The following is a 20,104-nucleotide window of genomic DNA, read 5'->3' as shown; positions in this document are numbered from 1 at the left end:
TGGGCAGAGTGACTCAGCTGGCTCTGTGCCCCCCTGCCAATGTTGGAATTCTGGAAGATGCCCAGCTAAGACTCCTGCTCCATTGCACCTCTGCACCTTTGCACATGAGGGGTCCCCTGCGTGCAATGCCCTCCCCCATTCGGTGGAGGGGCCACTCCTTATTAATTGTCAAGACCCTGCTCAGATGTCACCTCCTCCAGGAAGTGAGCCCTGTCTGAGCTCCCTGGCTAGGAGGGAGGTCACTCTGTGAACAACTGGGTTTCTCTCTATCTGAAATAACATGTGTCTATTCCCACTACACTGGAGGCTTATGGAAAGCAGAGATCCATCTGGGTCCCTTGTGACAGCTCGAGGTCTAGGTTAGCAAATGTTTAACTGCACCTTCTGTGAGGGAAGCCCTGGCTCCAGTGATGACCATGACCCTTGGCCTGGGGGACACAATGAACCAGTGGGGAAACTCTGAAGACAAAGGTAGCACAGTACAGTGTAGAGGGGCTCATGTTTTGGTCAGAACCGCCCTCTGTGGGATAGACTGCCTGTATCTTAGAGGGAGGAGCCACATGGGCCTTAAAAACGGGCAGCCGTAGGCAGGACTCTGTGTGGGTAAATCTATCTTTGAATAGGCAGATTGAAAGGCAATCCCGGAGCCCAAGGAGGCAGGGAGGTTAGGAGTGCAAGTTTCAAATCCAGCCACACCTGGGCTTGAATCCCAGCCATGCTGCTTTCTGGGCATGTGACTCTGCCTTTCTGAGCTTCAGTTTCCCCATCTGTGAAATGGATACAATACTGACCTCATGCCTGCGAGGACTGAATGAGATGGCATATAAGATGGGCATCTGGCACGTACCAGTTTGTGACTGCCGATATTGTTACTATGTGGCTCAACCCAGCCACATTGCCGCTAGGCACTGCCCTCAGCTCTCTGGGCACTCCAGTCATCCCCAGTGCTCTGTCTGGATGCCAACTTCCTCTGCCACACTCTGATGGACTCTCCAGGGTAGGCCCAAACCAGGGCAGAAAGGGAGAATCAGAGAGGCTGCGTGACCATCCCAAGGCCGCACAGCTGGTAAGACAGAGGGAAGGACCTGACCAGGTATTCTTATTTCAAGCCCAGGGCTCTATCCCATCTCCTGCACCCTCAGGTGAATGAGACGCATGGTCAGATGTCAAGCAATAGCATCAGGCATGACTATCAGGCCTTTCTAAGGTAAGCAAGTCAGGAAACCAAGTTGGAAGGTGAATCTTCATAAAGGGGAACTTCCGGCCGGGCGCGGTGGCTCAGGCCTGTAATCCCAGCACTTTGGGAGGCCGAGATGGGTGGGTGACTTGAGTCCAGGAGTTTGAGACCAGTCGGGGCAACAAAGCAAGACTCCGTCTCTACAAAAATTTAAAAAATTAGTCAGGCGTGGTGGCACACACCTGTAGTCTCAGCTACTTGGGAGGCTAAGGTGGGAAGATCACTTGAACCTAGGAGTTTGGGGCTGCAGGTGAGCTGTGATGACACCACTGCACTCCAGCCTGAGTGACAAAGTGAGACCCTGTCTCACTTTTTTTTTTTTTTTTTGAGACAGAGTTTCACTCTTGTTGCCTAAGCTGGAGTGCAATGCACGATCTCGGCTTACTGTAACCTCTGCCTCCCGGGTTCAAACGATTCTCCTGCCTCAGCCTCCTGAGTAGCTGGGATTACAGGCGCCCACAACCACGCCCAGCTAATTTTTGTATTTTTAGTAGAGACGGGGTTTCACCATCTTGGCCAGCTGGTATCAAACTCCTGACCTTGTGATCTGCCCACCTTGGCCTCCCAAAGTGCTGGGATTACAGGCGTGAGCCACTGAGCCCGGCCTCTACTTTTTTTTTTTTTAAAAGGATCTTTTCATAGAGACTGTCAGTCTCTCTCTCTCTCCCCCCACTTTTTTTTTTTTTTTTTTTGAGACAGGGTCTTGCTCTGTTGCCTAGGCTAGAGTGCAGCGGCACAATCTCAGCTCACTGCAGCCTCGACCTGCTAGGCTCAAGGGATCCTCCCACCTCAGCCTCCTGAGTAGCCTGGGCTACAGGTGCGCACCATCACACCTGGCTAATTTCTAAATTTTTTGTAGAGATGGGATCTTGTTTTGTTGGCCAGGCTGGTCTTGAATTTCTGGGCTTAAGTGATCTGTCCGCCTCAGCCTCCCAAAGTGGTGGATTACAGGTGTGAGCCATCACACTCGGTGACTGTGAGTCTCTTTTCCCACGAGGGAGGCTGGGTCATGCTCCGACTCCTGAGCGGCCTCTCTGCAGACCGCTTTCGCTGCCTGAATGTCCTGCCCCCGTTGGAGGGGGCATATTGTTTTCTATCACCTACAGGCTATTTCCATGATGTCCTCCAGGGAATCTACCACTGCTCTGTTAGTCTCCATGCACTGGCAGGACACTGATTCTACTTTCAGTCTCCAGGCTGGTCCTGAATAGCCTAGTCATACGACCCAAGATGAGCCAATGAGACTTTTGCTTTAACTGTTCGGGTGTTCTCTTTCCCTGAAGTCACTGGGCTATCTGTGGGATGCAGCCTGGAGCTGTGGCTGCCACCAGCTGGACACCACCTGGCCTGGACACAAAGAAAGTTAAGAAGTGAAGAAAGCCAAGTCCTCATTGACAGTGTGGTGTCTAGATCCAGCCACACCTGAAGCCAATTTCCTTAGACTTCTCAGTTACACTCAGCGAATCAATGCTCTGTTTGAATAATCCATCTTGACTGGGCTTCTGTCATTTGTACCTAAAAGAGTTCTGATGAAAACAAGATCTCATGGCCAGCAAGTGGCAGAATTTGGATCAAAGCCCAGCCCTGTCTAATCCCAAAGCCCAGGATCTTCACCACTCTATTAACTGGCATCATCTCCTCCTCTAGTCTTTACGCCAATTCCTAGCAGCACCCATGCCCATCAATAATCCTAACAGCTGACTTTTGCTTGGTGCTTGACAGCCTAGAAACTGCTCTGGCACTCACCATCCCTTTTACACTGAGATATACTTCACATACCATAAAAGTCACCCTTTTAGAGTGTACAATGCAGTGGCCTCCAGTATATTCATAAGGTTATGCCTCCATAACCACTAAATCATTCTAGAACATCTTCATCACCCCTAAAAGGTACCCAGTACCCATTAGCAGTATATTCCTGTTTTCCCCTAGCCTCTGGCAGCCACGAACCTGCTTTCTATGAATTTGCCTCTTTTGGACACAGATGATAAGTTTTAACTCACGAGAACCTTGTGAAGCAGCCACTACAGAGGAGCCCCAGAAAAGCAGAGCGGCTAAAAGTGTGGATACTGGGGTCGCCTGCCCAGCTTCCAATCTGAGCTCTGAGGCTCACTAGCTGTGTGACTTCGGGCAAACCACTTAACCTCTCTGAGGCTAGGTTTCTTCATTTGCGTAATTGGATAAGCTTGTCTGGAAGACTGAATGAGTCACTACATCTAGATGTTTAGCAGGATGGGGCCCACATTCAGTGCTCCAGAAATGCCAGCTGTTTCTATTGTTTTCATCCCATGTCACCAATGAGGGCTCTCAGGCACAGACGGGTTAAGGGGTGTGCCCTAGGCCACACAGCTGGAGGGTGGCTGGGCCCCAGGTCTCCTGACTGAGTCCTCTGCTTTTTCCATTACGCCACACTGGCCTTGCTGCTCCTCCACCAAAGCTCGGCTCTCCCCACACTGTTTGGGCCAAGTTACTTCTGAAAAAACCAAGGCTGCTTGCCAGACAGGAGGGAGGGGAGGGTGGAATCATGAAATCATCTAACTCCAGGGTGTTGCAGGCCCGCAAGGGCTGGTGCGATCCTGCCCTAACCTCTTCCAGCTTTCCCTGCTGGGGTGTGTGTGGGGGAGGAGAAGGCTGGTTCCACGATGCTTCCAGGATAAGCACGACCCTCTGGAATTCCATGACTTTCCCACTCCAGCCGCCCATCTGGGACTCTGAGCCTGGATGAAGTCCTGCCTTAGACAACTTTGTTACAGGAGGGAAGCCTGACACGGCAACCCCCAAGTTATCACCGATTATGCTGAGCATGGAGGAGAACCTGACTTAAGTTCTGGTAGAAATAAGAAAGTTGAGTCGGACAGGAGAGTGGAAGGAGCATTGGCTTTGGGCCAGGAAGACCCGTGATCAAGCCCTGGCTCAAGTGGTCCCAAAGGATATCAGCTTGGGCAAGTCACACCTGTGCAGAGGGACAGCTGACAGCTAACGCGCTTACTGAGCCAGGTGCGGCCTGCTTAACTGGCACAATAAATGCACAAGAAAGGCACTTTCATTCCTACTATGCAGATGAGGAGGCTGAGGCTCAGAAACATACAGCGGTGACCACAAGCTGAGCCCTGAACAGGCAAAGCTGAGATTTGTACCCAGGTCTGTCTGACTGATAGCCAAGGGCTAAGCCTTAGGCTGCGCTGGAATAGGGAACTCAGAGAACCCAGTCCACCTTGCACAGGGCCTGGCCGCGTGCCTCGACATGTCAGCAATGAACAATATTTGCATAAGCACTTCCAGGGCCCCCTTCCCACTCCGCTTCTCATCTAATCTCTTCCAGATGACTCTACGTCCCCACCTCCCCGGCAACAGCTGACAGGCTCAGTGGTGAACTATGATCCAGGGCCCTTAGGACAATCAGATTCTCCCTTCTGGAGACTGGAATCAGCATTCAGAAACTCTAGTGCTTTGACAACAGGGAAGCACACTGCAGCTCCGGGTGGAAGGTGCTCACTGGGGGTTGCTCTTGGGGGATGTGGGCCAGTGGGCAACTGGAGGAAGTGGTCCAGAACAGGTTCCATGGGACATGCTGAAGCCACAAGGACAGATGGCCCGGGAGCTGCCAGCCGGTTCCTGGCCCATGCGAGGCTGGCTGCATTTTCTGCTCTGGGTTTCAGAGAACAATATATCCAACCCCACCCCTCTCTTTGTGCCCAAGCTAGCTGAGTGGGCTTTGCTCGGTGGGTGTAAATAATTCCTAGGATAACAATCATGTGTTATTGTTCCATACCTCCTCTTCTGCTCCTTGGAGGTGTCAGGTAGGCAAGAGGTAAAAGCAAAATACAGGTGGCCCTCCCTATCTAGACCCTCACTGCACGAAAAGTCAGTCTAGCAACTTGCAAACGTGTTTACCTAACACTCACTCTTTGAAGACCTACTATAGTGAATCTGCATAAATCACCACAGATCTGGGTAAAGAATGTGGAGGGTCCTCCATTTGTATCTCATTCATTCTCAGCCAGGACTGTGCCTCCTGCCCATGGCATCGAAAGATGCTGGGCATCACCACTGTGATCCTCCCTTCCTCTCCCCCAGGGTTTAGATCTTTCTTCCCCTGCCCCAGTGTTCGCTCCTGTCATGTTCACTTTAGATGGTATCTTAGCATCTTTAACTTATAGCTACTTTGTTTATTTACACTCTGTTTGCTGCAGAGCAGAAGCAAAAATGTAATTTGTTTATGATACTGTTTAATATTATTGCATACTGAACACAAAACATCACTAATGAATTCATTACATTTTAAATAATTAGGTAACTGGTGTTTCACTTGCTTTATATTATGCAATGACTCTTGGCAGTTTATTATGTAGGCGTTTCGGGAAACCAGTTAGGAACACATTATTTCCCCTCCCCCTACAAAATAATGAAACACAAGCTCTGAAAATTCTCAATTCGGCATTGTCAGGAGCAGATTAGGTCAGAATAATGAAGGATGCCAACCTTCTGAGAGAAACTGTGTGGCAAAAAGACAGGATGATGTACAAATGACAGAGGCAGTCTTCTGACGGCCAGGAAATGTTGACTTTACCTCTGATCGCGGCAGTTTGTGAAACTACCTCTCTCCAGGTGTCAGTCTCCACCCTTATTGACTTCTGGGGTGGAGCAGGGACCCCGGCAAGCCCATTGGCTGCTACATTTCTCACTCATATTGATTGGCGTCGAGTTGAGCCTATGACACACAATAATGTGTTTGCAGGGATTTCTGACAAGCGACTTTTACCCTTTCCTGCTGGGTGTGAGCCCAGAGCTGTTGTATCATTGTGCAATCACGTGGGATCCGAGGATAAAGCCAACACCATGGAAGTAGGGATTGGAATGAGAGGAAGAAGCCAGATCAGGTGACACCAAAAAAAACCCTGGATTAAGATGTGCCTGAAGCCTGGGAGATACACTCTCCTAGGACGTTCAGTTACACCCGCCAAAAAACCTCCTGTTTACTTCAGCCAGCTTGAGTTGAGTTTCTGTCACTTGCAACAGAAGCATTCTGACTGAAGACTGTCACGTCAGGATGGAGACTTGTGTTGGCCTGAGAGGTGACACAGCCCCTTACCAGGAGGCTGGGAGAAGACACATGTTCAGAAAGCTGGGCAAGTTCCCAGCGTCTCCCGAAGGTTTTCTAAATAACTCCGTTACATCCTATGAGGAGGAGCCATAACTACCTCTCATACTTGCTCTGTTTCTCGCCATTAGTGACATCAAGAAGAAACTACTGACCCATTGGTTAGACTTGTTTTACCCTAGTGGGGATGGGCTTATACCGAGCTGTTCACATTCTGCCTGGCTCCCTGTAAGACTGGTAGTATACATGGTGTTCGTTCGTTCATTCATTCATTCATTCATTCATTCATTCACCAAACACTGACTGGACACATACTGTGTGTTAGGCCTTGAATAAATTATTAAGGACAGAGAGGAAGAGAAAGATGTGGTTCTGGCCCACGACAGTCACAGTCTAGGCAGGGAGACAGACAAGCAGACAGCCTCAATACAGAGAGACACACAGAGCTGCAGGGGCACAGAATGGGTGGCCCTTGCTGGCCAGGGAACAAAGGCAAGGCTTCCCAGGGGGTGAGAGTTCTGAAGGGCAGAAGGGGTTACTGGAGCCATGAGTGAGCCGGGAAGGCACAGGAGTGTGTGGGGAGGGCAAAGGCCTGTGGAGAGAGGCCAAGGTGAGGCAGGAGATGCAGGTCTGTCTTCAGAGCTGAATGGCTCCAAAAGTCTAGACACACTCAACAAACCCAGCTCACCAGCAAACACGATTATCGTTTAAAACAAGTTCAAACACTGCATGCCAAAGCCATTTGGAAACGATTTCCAGATTACCTTCCATTCTGGAGCAGTCAACAGGTACCCTTTCTCTTATGGAGGAAATATGAAATATCAAAGCATAAAGCAACAAAGCACATTATTCGTGTCTCAAAAGTAGTGGATGTCATTTTTTTTTTTTTTTTTTTTTTTGAGATGGAGTTTTGCTCTTGTTGCCCAGGCTGGAGTGCAATGGCACAATCTCGGCTCACTGCAACCTCTGCCTCCCGGGTTCAAGCAATTCTCCTGCCTCAGCCTCCCAAGTAGCTGGGATTACAGGCACCCGTCACCACACCCAGCTTAATGTTTGTATTTTTAGTAGAGACGGGGTTTCACCATGTTGGCCGGGCTGGTCTCAAACTTCTAACCTCAAGTGATCCGCCCAAAGTGCTGGGATTACAGGTGTGAGCCATTGCGCCCAGCCACGGATGTCATTTTTAAGTCTGGGAAATTAAAAAAATTCTGGACTCTAAAGTTGTAGTAGAATGTAATCCAGTTAAACTCTTTCCCATCCTGCAGCTCACCAGAGACCTCAAATCCTTACCTGGAGGTCAAAAAACTTGCTGTAGCGCCGGTAAATGGCCTCAGTGGAGCCGCTGGACCATGTGACCCGGATGATGTAGACCTGCGGGAGCAACAGAGGAGATGGGTGTTAACACCAGAAGGTGGCCTCCCAACCTCTGGGACCCAGGGGGAGCACAAGACTCAGAGTCAGAAAGACATGAGTTTCAGCCTTAGTTCTGCCAATGACTGGCTGGACAAGTTGCTTGCCATAAGCCTCAACTCCCTCCTCAATAAAATGAGTATAATAACCCCCAACAGAGTTGTGCAAAGGATGAATGACATCAAGTATGGGGATGCACTGGCACCACGTCAGCTCAGGAGAAGCTGCTATTTTCAGCATTACCAGGATTCCTTGCTACCCGCTCAGTTCAGTGAAACACGGGCTGGCTATCTTGCCAGTCATTCCTAAAACCTAGACTTTCATCAGGAGAAGTCATGAAGACGTGCAGCTCTTGGCCATCTTATATTTTCCACAGGCCAGCCCATCATGCTGTCTCCACCAACGAGGAGCTGGGCCGAGTTACTTTTTCCCTGAGTCCCAGTTTCTCCTGTGAATGGGGCTAACAGCACCTGCTTCCTCTGCCTCCTCTGCCTCCCAGGATAGATGTGAGGTGCTGATGAAATTAAGGATGAATGACCATTTTATAAACCACTGGGCTGTGCTTCCAACTTGTGTCCCACGTCACGGCACACACAGAAAACAATACATTGATAACAAACCCGGGCAAACTGAGGTGACTATTAGAGGTCAGAGGTGCCTGGCTGGGGTCTTTGGTGGCCCTGGACACACCAGGTAGACACCTAAGGGCTAAGGGATAAGCGTACCTGTGACGCATTCCTGGACTGCATAAACTATCTGTTGCTATAGGGTAGTTGTGACAATTAAAATATATGCATACGTGAAAGCTGTTTGGAAACAGAGAAATATAGAAACACAGGGCGCTCAGTGCTGTTAGAGGCCCTGGGGTTTCACAGGCAGTGTCCCTGTCCTCCACGAGATGAGGGTTAGAAGGAGAGACAAAGCATACATAAGTGAAGATGACTGACTCCTGGAATCCTCCTTCCCTACCTTCAGCTCACCCCCTTGGATACAGAGTGGGGCAGTACATTCTCTGTTCATGGTTATTGGTTGAAGGGAGAACATGTGACTTGAGCTGGGCCAATCAGAGCCAGTACGAGTCTGCTCTGGGACTTTTTTTTTTTTTTTGGAGACGGAGTCTAGCTCTGTCACCCAGGCTGGAGTGCAGTGGCATGATCTCGGCTCACTGCTTCCCGGGTTCAAGAGATTCTCGTGCTCTAGCCTCCCGAGTAGCTAGGATTATAGGCGAGCGCCACCGTGCCTGGCTAATTTTTGTATTTTTAGTAGAGACGGGGTTCCGTCATGTTGCTCAGGCTGGTCTCGAACTCCTGACCTCAAGTGATCCGTCTGCGTCGGCCTCCCAAAGTGTTGGGATTACATGCTTGAGCCACCGCGCCCGGCCCGCCCTGGGACTTTTGCTCCAACTCTGGAGAAAGCCAAGCTTTTCTCCTGAGGTTGCCAGGCTGTCGGGATGTGGAGCTGCTGGGGGCTACCTATCCTCACCAGGGGTGCGGGGGAGCCTGCCTGAAAAAGGAGCCACCATCCCGATGACACAGTCTAAGCTTACATCCAGCTCTGCCTGAAGCTAAATTTATTTCTGGACTGTCCAGTTTCCTGGGCCAATAATTACGTCTTGGGCCACATCCACTCTCTTGAATAACTTTTGCAGCGAGTTTAAGTTGGGTTTCTGACCCACGTAATCCAGTCCAGGCTGATACCGGAAGGGGGCAGGAGAGAGATCTCTGAAGCCTGGAGCCACCACAGTGTAACTGATGGTCATGTAGGATTTAGACAGCAGGAGAGGAAGGTAGTGGCTGCGGGTAGAGGCGAATGAGGGTAGAACAAAGACCAGCTCAGGGTGAAACCACACTGTGCCCGGCAGCGGTTTCCACAGTGGTTTTAGCCAGTCTCTTTTCAAATGAGTTCTTAGGAGAAAATTCACATTCCAAACAGAAAAAGATAGAACAACTTTAAGGGCTAGGGCCAGACACCAGTGTGAATATCATGGACTTATAGGAGAAGGTTCTTCAGGTGAGAAGAGATGAAAAATGTTAAGATACATCAGGACAAGGTTGGAGGTGACCTTGAATGCCACGCTAAGGAGTTCACCTGGCATGGCCTCATCAAACCCAACACGGATTATATTTCAAAACATGGCAGAAATGGGGGAGCTTGGGCTCTAGGGTCAAGAAGCTCTGGACTCACACAATTTCCCAACTCCTGGAGCCTCAGCTTTCTTATCTGGTAAAATGGGGTCACCAAGCATACAGACTTATGATGAGCACAAGAGGAAAAGCTCTGAGCACCTTGCCAGGAAGAGAGAAAATGTTGATGAAACCTGAGCACCTTGCTCTCAGACCACCCAATGCCTACCCCATCCCTGCTCATAAAAACAGGCTCCTTTGACACCAAGGATTTGGGCTTCCAGCCCACCCTTCTTCCTTGTTTGCGCTCCCGGTTCCTAGGTAACTCACGGAGCCAGGGAAGGGGCCAACGCATCCTTTAGGAGGTAAGAGTCAGTCATCATCTCAGAAAGGCGACTTTGTGATGTGAAAAAACGGTGAACAGTCCTGGTGTTTTACTTAACAGGAAGATTTCAAATCTGTTTCTTAGCTTTCCACCCTGCTTCACCAAGACTCCAGCATGGAGATTTTGAATGGTTTCCATTCATTCACTCATTCACTCTTTAACATCTATTAAGCACCGACTGCATGCCAGGCCCTCTGCTAGGGGTTGAGATACTATGGGGAGCAAGGCAGACCCAGACCCTGCCCTTGTTAAGTGGAGAGACGGGCAATAAACCAGCAAACCTGCCAACATTCTGGGCAGGACCCCGAAGTCTGCATGAAGGTGGTAGGTGTGGGGGGCTGGCTACTTAGATAAGGGGGCCTTGGAAGGGAAGCCTATCTGAGGAGGCAACCTTTGAACTGAGATCTGAAGGGTGTGGAGCTGGTTGAGAGCTGAGGAAAGGGTGTACAGGGAAAAAGAAAAGTGGGAACGAAGATGCGGCAGCAGGAAAATGCTTGCCTGTGTGAGGAACAGGAAAGTACGACAGCTGACAGCGCTGCAGGAGGAAGGGGCTGAGCAGGAGAGGAGGTAGCAGCTGATGACGAGGGGCTTGCAGGCCACAAGGAAGCGTCTGGATTTCATTCTATTGAAGAGTTTGAAGGGGTGGGGGAGGCGTGCGACAGGATCCAGGGTACGTGTTTAAAAATATCCATATGTATCCCTCCAGCTGCTGTGTGGAAACGGCTTGAAGAGGGGCAGGGACACCAGTAAGGCACCTTTTGCACCACTGACAGGAAGTTACAGCTGGAGGGAACCAAAGAATGCAGCTCATTGAAGGGCTGCACCTGCCAGATGGGTAAACTGAAGGCCAGAAAGGGAAAATACCGTACCAAAGGTCCCCGCCACTGGGGATGCTTAAGCTAGGTTTGAATGACTGTCAAGGACACTGCCAACGGGGATTAAAAAACAAGGAAAAATTGTCGAAGAATGGATTTTTTTCTTAAAACCAACAAAAAGCACACTCCCATAAATGGAAAAAAAAATTCTGCTTACACAATTCATCCCTGATCTCTTGTTTACAATTTTTAAAGTTCTGAACATACAGTACAAGGACTCTGCAGCAAGCCTAATTGGTTTATTGGAATCAACCCCTGAACACAATGTGATGTCTGCATTTTTAAGCAGAGACCTAATTTTTTAATGAGAGCTGCCCTAGCGCAGAGCTTTGTCCCCATCCTGGGTTTGGAGGCTGGTGAGAGAGCACACACCCTGGGTCACAGAGCCAGCTCTGCTGCTAGAGAAACTCACAAGGCACTCACCTCTCTGGCCACCTACCCTTCTCTCTAAAATGAGGACAATAATATCCCTTGAGGGGTAAGCCACAATAGCTAACGGAGATGGGGCCAACACCTGGCACGCAGTAGGAGTGCAATGTTGAGCTTCCCTCACAGTGGTCATCCCATGTTCCTGCTTGTCTAGTATCTTCCCCTCCTTTTGGTAACAGAATCCTGATTTCCCATGGGGAATCCCTCCTCTGGTCTTCATGATGGGAGTGGGCATGTCTCCCTCCCAGGCCCAGCCAACCACAGCCCTGCTGATGAATGATGGTTCAGGGATGGACACATGACAGATGAGACCCAATTCCAGGACTTTTGATGGCACTCTCAGGGAGGAGATCATTTTGCCCGCTCAGTGGCTGCTGGGAGAACCTACACCAGGAATTTCCCATGGAAAGCGCCTGTCACACAGAAGAAAGCAGAGCCAGAGGGAGAGAGGACGGCTCAGACCCCGTGGCAACATTTGAACCCCTGGATCCAGCCTGAATCTGGGACATTTCCCAGATGCAAGCCAAAACAGTCCTTTTCTTGTTCACATCAGTTTGATTTGGTGTCTGTTACTTGCAACCAGTGCAATCCTAACACACTAGACCTTTACTTTTTTACATCCCCAGCCGAGGTAATATTTAGTGGCTTAGTGCTAAGGAATTAAAGACTTCCTCAAAGTAGTAGTATTCACAAGAGGCCAAAGATGGAAACAACCCAAGTGTCCATTGATGGATGCGTGCATAAAGAAAATGTGGTTTATACATAAAATGGGACATTATTCAGCACTAAAAAGAGAAAATTCTGACACATACTACCCTATGAATGAACCTTGAGGATATTAGGTTATGTGAAATAAGCCGGTCACAATAGAACAAATACTGTATGATTACAGGAGGTACCTGGAGTAGTCAAATTCATAGACACAGAAAGGAGAATGGTGGTTGCCAGAATGGGTAGAACGGGGAGTGGTTATTTTTCATTTTTTTGAGATGAGGTCTCACTCTGTCACCCAGGGTGGAGTATGGTGGTGTGATCATAGCTCACTGCAACCTCAAATTCCTGGACTCAAGCAATCCTCCCACCTCAGCCTCCCAAGTAGCTGGGACTACAGGCATGTGCCATTATGCCTGGTTAATTTTATTATTATTTGTAGAGACAGGGTCTCGCTTTGTTGCCTAGGCTGGTATCGAACTCCTGGCTCAAGTGATCTTCCCGCCTCAGTATCTCAAAGTACTGGGATTACAGCTGTAAGCCACCGTGCCTGGCTGGGAGTTGTTGTTTAATGGGTGCAGTTTCAGTCTAGGGAGATGAGAAAAGTTCTGGTGATGGATGGTGGTGATGGTTGCTAGGAAATGGCTGAAATGTTAAGTTTTATGTTGTGTGTGTTACCACGATTTTTTTTTTTTTTTTGAGATGGAGTTTTGCTCTATCACCCAGGCTGGAGTGCAGTGGGGTGATCTCAGCTCACCGTAACCTCCGCCTCCCAGGTTCAAGCAATTCTCTGCCTCAGCCTCCTGAGTAGCTGGGATTACAGGCGCCCGCCACCATGCCCGGCTACTTTTTTGTATTTTTAGTAGAGACGGGGTTTCACTATCTTGGCCAGGCTGGTCTTGAACTCCTGACCTCGTGATCCACCCACCTTGGCCTCCCAAAGTGCTGGGATTACAGGCATGAGCCACCGCACCCGGCCAAAGAAACAATTTTTTAAAGCAGATTTCCTGCTGAGATTTACATATCCATGTCATGTGCCCTGGAAATGACACTAAAACTTTCTCCACGGCACAGCCTTCAAAACATGAGCTGCACATCTGAGAAACAACTTCTATGCAGAATACATTTCTTGAAGTCTTGGTTGTAAGGAAACAACCAACCAGATTACAAGATGGACAAAAGACTTGAAGAGACGACACTTCATCCAAGAGGACATATGGAGGGCAAGGAAGCACATGAAATAAGGTCACTGCCACTAGCGAGGCAAAGTGAAACCAGGAGGAGATGCCACTACTCATCTATCGGAATGGCTATGATTAAAAAATAGCAACAATAACAAGTGCTGATGAAAATGCATGGCAACTGGAACCCTCGTGCATTGCTGGTGGGGAAGCAAAATGCCACAGCCACTCTGGGAAGATCCTCAGTGGGTGCTGAACCACAGGGTGAAAGGCTATTGAACAGGACACTCACACAGTGTCAAAGTATAACACCATGATTACTTTCCCAGCCAGGGGAAAAATGTGTAACTCTACAACTGTAACCAGGTGACCAAACCTAGCCTCATGGATAGAGGGACAATCCAGTTACTGTGTGGCCCTCGAGGTGATTCAATATGAAGTATACACAATCTGCTGTTGGTATTGTTGCCAACAATGTTTAACTTGAGCTCAAGCTCTTGACCTAGGTTCTAATTTACAAGAAATATAGGAGGCAGAGGAACAAGATAAATGACGTCATAAGGAAGCTGACAGATCTGGAATGGGCAATGTTCTACAAGTCAACTAGCAGGGCACAGCTCAGATGGTACTGCCTCCAGAAAGCCCTCTGTGACTGCTCCCTGCCCACCAGTATGAGGTCGGGTGCCCCTGCTATAGGTCTTCTTAGCACCCACTTTCCCATCACAAAGCCAATGAACCCTTTACTGAAATTGCTCAAGTGTCTGATTTCCTGCTGGGTTCTAAGTTTCACGCGAGCAAGGACCTGGCCTATCTTGTTAATGAACTGCTGTATGCCCAGCACTGGGCAGGGTGGAAAAATCTATGCTTCGTGAATAAATGGGGAAGAAAATGAGATGCCAGGAGGCCAAGCCCTCACACAGAGGAGCGCCTCTCCTCGGCAGGCCTTTGGTCTGTAGAAAGGGACCCTGGCCATGTTGCTGAGTTGGTCCTGCCCCCTTGCTTTTCCTCTCTGTCCCCTGTGCTGCTTCACCACAATCTGCAAACACCCCCGCCCCTTCGGAGCAACATGTTTTGGGGAGCAGCTGGGACTCCTTCCCTCTGCTCAAGGAACAAGGAAGCACAGAAACCACAACTGGGGTTAGAGGGTCACAGAGGTTTCCTTCTGTTCCCAGACAGGATTTGAGCTGGAATCATCCACCCTTTAAATCTCTTCTTACACAATCTCAGCAGCAGGGCCTGTGTGATCTAACCAAATCCAGACTCTCCAACCTGACTGCAAACCCAGTTTCACCAGGAACAGAAGTCCTGGGTTTCCTCACTTCCTCTAAGTCAGCGAGAAGCCGAACTGGTGGTGAAGGGAGGGTGGGAGGCACTGGGGTGGGGTGTGCTGAGCCAGGATCCTTTTGCAGAGGTGGGTAGATGGCTGAACTTGGTCTCTTCCAAATCCCCAAGCCAGCAGGCCAGGCTAACACTTCCCATGTTTTCCTGGCAAGGGACGGAGGCTCAGAAGTACAGTGCCTACAGTCGCACAGCTATGATGTGCAGAGCAGGGACTCTAACCTAGGTCACCTCTAATCCTGCCATGCCATGCCCCAGCTTGGCTGCAGCTGGAGTGTGGGCCAGCAGGGAGATGTCTGCTCACCCTCCTAACTGTCAGAGTGACCAGCACATCATCCTACTGTTCTGCGAGGCTGTGGAGTTCTAGGGTCACAATGGCCTGGATTTATATCCTGCTTCCTTCTCAACTAGCTTTGTGCTCTTGGGAAAGTGGCTTAACCCCCATGACTCAGTTTCGTCATTTGTAAAAAATGAGGTCTGCAATACTACTAACTGCAAAGTTGGGGTGAGGATGAAATGAGAACATGCATGTAGATTCTTTCGCTTGGTGCCTGGAAATGGTAAATGTTCCATAAAGAGAAACCGTCAGCAGCAGCATCGTTGTGAGCAGAGGGTCCCAAAGGTGAGGGAACCCTTGTCCCTGCTCCTTCTCCCTACAAATGAACTTCCCACAGCCCGTCCCACCTCTCTCCATCCCACACCCATCTCCCTGGGCTCTGCCCTCTCCACGTGTCCTTTCTGTTCTCTGGGTCCCACAGGGGTGCAGGGGGATGGCCCCCATAGTCCTGGGAACACAGGCCCACCGTGCCTGAGCCTGGGGCACAGTTTCCCAGCTGCCAGAGAGTCAGGGCTCTGTCCCTCCCCATGGGTGCCTGTGGGGAAGGCCCTGACACCCCCACCCACCCTGGGCCTCAGTCTGAATGGGAAGAGAGCCATTATCTGGCCCAAATGCCAACTGCCACACACTCGAGAGCCTGACTGGCACCTGGGCTTCATCTTCCCTGGCTTTCCTCCTCCACTTAGGGTTGAGAACTGTCCCAGGTCAGCCCGACCTTGCCAGGAGCTGACATTGGGAGGAAGAGTGACACTGCTCATGGATGGTGTTAGGTGTTTTGTGGCCTGGGCCAGAATAACCCTCTTCCTCTGAGGACCAGCCTGTCCCAGGGCCTCCAAAAGCCACTCTTCTTAAACTTGACCACTTTGAAAAGGCAGGAAAGAAAACCAAACCCCTGGCCAACGCCCCACTTGAGAAGTAACCACCTGTTTTTTTTTTTTTTTTTTTGAGATGGAGTCTTGTTCTGTCACTGAGACTGGAGTGCAGTGGCGTGATCTTGGCTCAATGCAACCTCCTCATCCCGGGTTCAAGCGATTCTGGTTCTTCAGCCTCCCAAGTAGCTGGGATTACAGGTGCCCACCACCACTCCTGGCTAATTTCTGTATTTTTAATAGAGACGGGGTTTCACCATGTTCCTAAGGCTGGTCTCGAACTTCTGGTCTCAGGTGACCCACCCGCCTCGGCCTTCCAATGTGCTGGGATTACAGGCGTGAGCCACCGAGCCCAGGCTGTAACCACCTGTTCTGCCTAACCCCCATGGCCACAGCTGACTGGCCCATGGACACAGTCACGTGATTCAAGCCCAGCCAATCAGGTTCTTTCTTTCTCAGAAATCCCGGATCAGCCCTGAGCATGCCAGCTCCATCCAGAAGAGCTGCAACCCGGAGCCGTGTTCCAAACACTAGGTCTGCAGAGAGGATAAGTGAAGGAGAGGTGTGGGGAGAAGAGCGACGGGGAGGGCCTGGCTTGGCTTCGGGCAGTACTCCAGTTCCTGCTTCCCAGGCCTGCCCGCCCACCGGAGGCTACTATGACGCACAACAGGGGCCTGGGCCTTTCAGCTAATTCCCCTTTTGGCATGATGAGGGTTTTTGTGCAACTGAAACAATTCCATGAATTACAGGGGAAAAGTTCAGGCATTATCTTAGGTAAAAAGAACCAGCTAAAACAATGTAATCTCAATCTCAAAAAATTCGGTAATGATATCAACTGTATATAAATGCGCGTGGGTGTTCATATACACAGACACCCACTGCACACACACACACAGTTGATGCTCATTGTTTGCGGTAGTTACGTTCTGTAAAGTCACTGAGAACACTGATTTAGCAAATACTCTAGGAGAAATACAGGGTTAGGGTCTTTCGAGCCTATGTTTTGTTTCTGTCAAGTGATCAATACATAACTTTGTTGCATGTGTGTTTCTCTTTAAAGATACCTTATTTAGGCCGGGCACAGTGGCTCATAATCCTAGATTATGCCTGTAGTCCTAGCACTTTGGGAGGCCGAGGCGAGCGGATCACCTGAGGTCAGGGGTTCAAGACCAGCCTGGCCAAGATGGTGAAACTCCATCTCTACTAAAAATACAAAAATCACCCAGGCGGGTGGGCACCTGTAATCCCAGCTACTGGAGAGGCTGAGGCAGAAGAATCGCTTGAACCTGGGAGGTGGAAGTTGTAGTGAGCCGAGACTGTGCTACTGCACTCCAGCCTGGACAACAGAGTGAGACTCCGTCTCAAACAAACAAATAAATAAACAACCTTATTTAATATGCATGGTTAATTCATCAACGTTGAACTCACAGTCAATAGCACTGCAACTCGTGCCTGAATGAAGCTTCTCCATAGGCACATCACAGCCATCTTGCGTTTAGGCTCACCAGACACCATGTTAGCACAGCATTTGTGGGCCATACTAAACAGCAAAATCAACAAAAAGCACAAAAATGTACAAATGCAGCACTCATAGACTAGGACAAGGATTCTTAAGAGTATCGGAGCTGAAATGAGGGGGGAGTGTTGCTCATTCAACCTCAGCTGGGAACGTGCATGTTGGGTGACTCATATTTTTCACCGCTCTGCACATGCCCATATCCGAAAATGCCCACAAAAGTGCTTCAAGTATTGCTTTTGAGTTACAAATAAATTTTAGCAAGTAGGCAAATTCGCAAACACAAAATCTATGAATAATGAGGATTGACTGGCTGGGTGCGGTCCGCCTGTAATCCCAGCATTTTGGGAGGCCGAGGCAGGTGGATCACCTGAGGTTAGGAGTTCAAGACCAGCCTGGCTGGTGAACCCCCGTTTCTACTAATAATACAAAAATTAGCCAGGCATGGTGGTGCATGCCTGTAATTCCAGCTACTCGGGAGGCTGAGGGAGAAGAATCACTTGAATCCGGGAGGCGGAGACTGCAGTGAGCTGAGGTCGTGCTTTGCACTCCAGCCTGGACAACAAGAGCGAAACTCTGTCTCAAAAAAAAAGGGGAGGAGGGGGGGAGGAATTGACTGTACCATATCTAAATGTATGTGCGTCTGTGCGTCTGTACGCACACACACATACACACAGTTACGCACCACCTAACGTTTTCCAATGATGGACTGCATATACAACAGTGGTTCCATAAGATTATAACACGGTATTTTTACAAAACCTTTTCTACGTAACACAATGGCGAGTATTTGTATATTCTACTCAAATACTCACCATTGTGTTACAATTGCCTACAGTATTCAGTACAGTAACACAGTGTACAGGTTTGTAGCCCGGGAGCCGTAAGCTATACCACAGAGCCTAGGTGCGTAGTAGACTATACCATCTAGGTTTGTATAAGTCGCACTGTGATATTCACGTGATGAAACTGCCTAGCAACACATTTCTCAGGACTATCCCTGTCGTTAAATGACACATGACCATGCATATATATGTCAGTGGTTCGCTCTGGGGTGGTATGAATATGGGGGACTTTAAAAATTCTGTTCCTGATGCTTGCATATTCCAGATTTTTTACACTATATTTTCTTTTATAATCAGAAAAAAAGATGTCGCTTTCCAGGAGCACTGAAAGAAACCTGTCTGTGGGGCACTTTCTTGTCTTGAACCCCAGGCCAGCATCTTCTCCGTTACCCTGGCTCAGTCCTAGGGCCACCAAGGAGCCCCTGCCGGGTGCCAGCCCAGCTGATGGCACAGGGATGCCCGGAGTGGGGGTGGGAGGACACTGGCTCACCGCCGGGGAGCCAGCAGATGGGCCCCAACCCGGAACTTACTATGGGAGTGAGGTTAAGTCCTTGACTTCTTACAGCCTCTCTGTTCTCTTAAAAATAGAGATAAGGTCCATCCTACCTTGCAAGCTAAGCTCTCCAGAAATGGAAAGATCTCTAGAAGGAATCCATGTTGGTTGGAATTTCTGCTCATGGTGGGACTTGAGGGCAAATGTTCACTGAATGTTGCCCAAACCTTCACCTCCTCGCGGGGTCTAACTCCAGTCTAAGGGGATGGGGACTCCCAGTGTCCAGAGGGCCCCCATTAAGCATGCAGGAATTTTGGCCCCATTTCCAGGCAGTAACAGCCAAGGGGTCAGCTCTTCCATGAATAAAGTGCTAACACTCAATAGCAAAGTAGACTGACTACAGTTAACAACAGTGTACTGTGTATTTCAAAATAGCTAGAAGAGAGGACTTGAAATGCTCTCAACACACAGAAATGACAAATATTTGAGGGGACAGACACCCCAAATGCCCTGACTTGATCATTACACACTCTATGCATGAAACAAAATATCATAAATGTCCCATGAAAATGGACAAATATTATGTATCAATAAAATATAAAAAGAAATAAGCCAGTATCAAGCTTAGAGGCTCTCGAAAAACAACAGGGCCAGGCTATAAACAGGCCAAGATACCTCTGCAAGTCCCCGGCACCCCTGGGTTGGTTGACATCCTCATCCTTGCCGACCCACTGGCCCAGATCTCTGCACAAGGCTGTAGCTCTTGGAAAGGCCCCAGAGCTCCATCAATACGTTGTCCCCAGGGTAGCATGATGTGAACCAGCTGCCGCCCTGCTTCCCCTGCCTCCGGGAGCTCTGTGAGCTCCCAAGTGTTCACCACGTGAACTGGAAAACAAGGTAAAAAGTTTCTGCCCTGCTAGTAAAATCTCTGAGGCATGGGGGAATGTCCTCCAGTCTTACTTTGCTTTGCACATCTATTTGGTGGGGTTTTTAGGGTTGTCAAAGAATCCAGCTGAAATTCCCGGCTGGCATTAATTACAAGGGCTGGGGCTGCCGCACTGGTCTCATGACAAAGTTATTACATGTTGGTACTGGGATGCAGTGGCCAATGGTTTTCTTTTTTTTTTTCAGACAGAGTCTCGCTCTCTTGCCCAGGATGGAGTGCAGTGGCACGATCTTGGCTCATTGCAACCTCCATCTCCCAGGTTCAAGCGATTCTCGTGCCTCAGTCTCCCAAGTAGCTGGGATTACAGG

General features: G+C 49.4%; 1 protein-coding gene across 3 annotated transcripts in view; it reads right to left on the bottom strand.

Annotated features, from left to right (window-relative positions):
* Positions 1–20,104, bottom strand: part of SH3PXD2B (SH3 and PX domains 2B) — a 121,622-nt gene that overhangs the window by 82,054 nt on the left and 19,464 nt on the right. For all 3 annotated transcript variants that reach the window (XM_063642617.1, XM_063642618.1, XM_055285238.2), the window contains exon 2: positions 7,629–7,709. In XM_063642617.1, the coding sequence (XP_063498687.1) occupies positions 7,629–7,709 (81 nt within the window). The remainder of the gene's footprint in view (positions 1–7,628; positions 7,710–20,104) is intronic.

Source organism: Symphalangus syndactylus, chromosome 7 (genome assembly GCF_028878055.3).
Source record: "Symphalangus syndactylus isolate Jambi chromosome 7, NHGRI_mSymSyn1-v2.1_pri, whole genome shotgun sequence".
NCBI classification, from domain to species: Eukaryota; Metazoa; Chordata; class Mammalia; order Primates; family Hylobatidae; genus Symphalangus; species Symphalangus syndactylus.
Note: the sequence above shows the minus strand (reverse complement) of the source record. Positions and strands in the feature narration are given on the sequence as shown.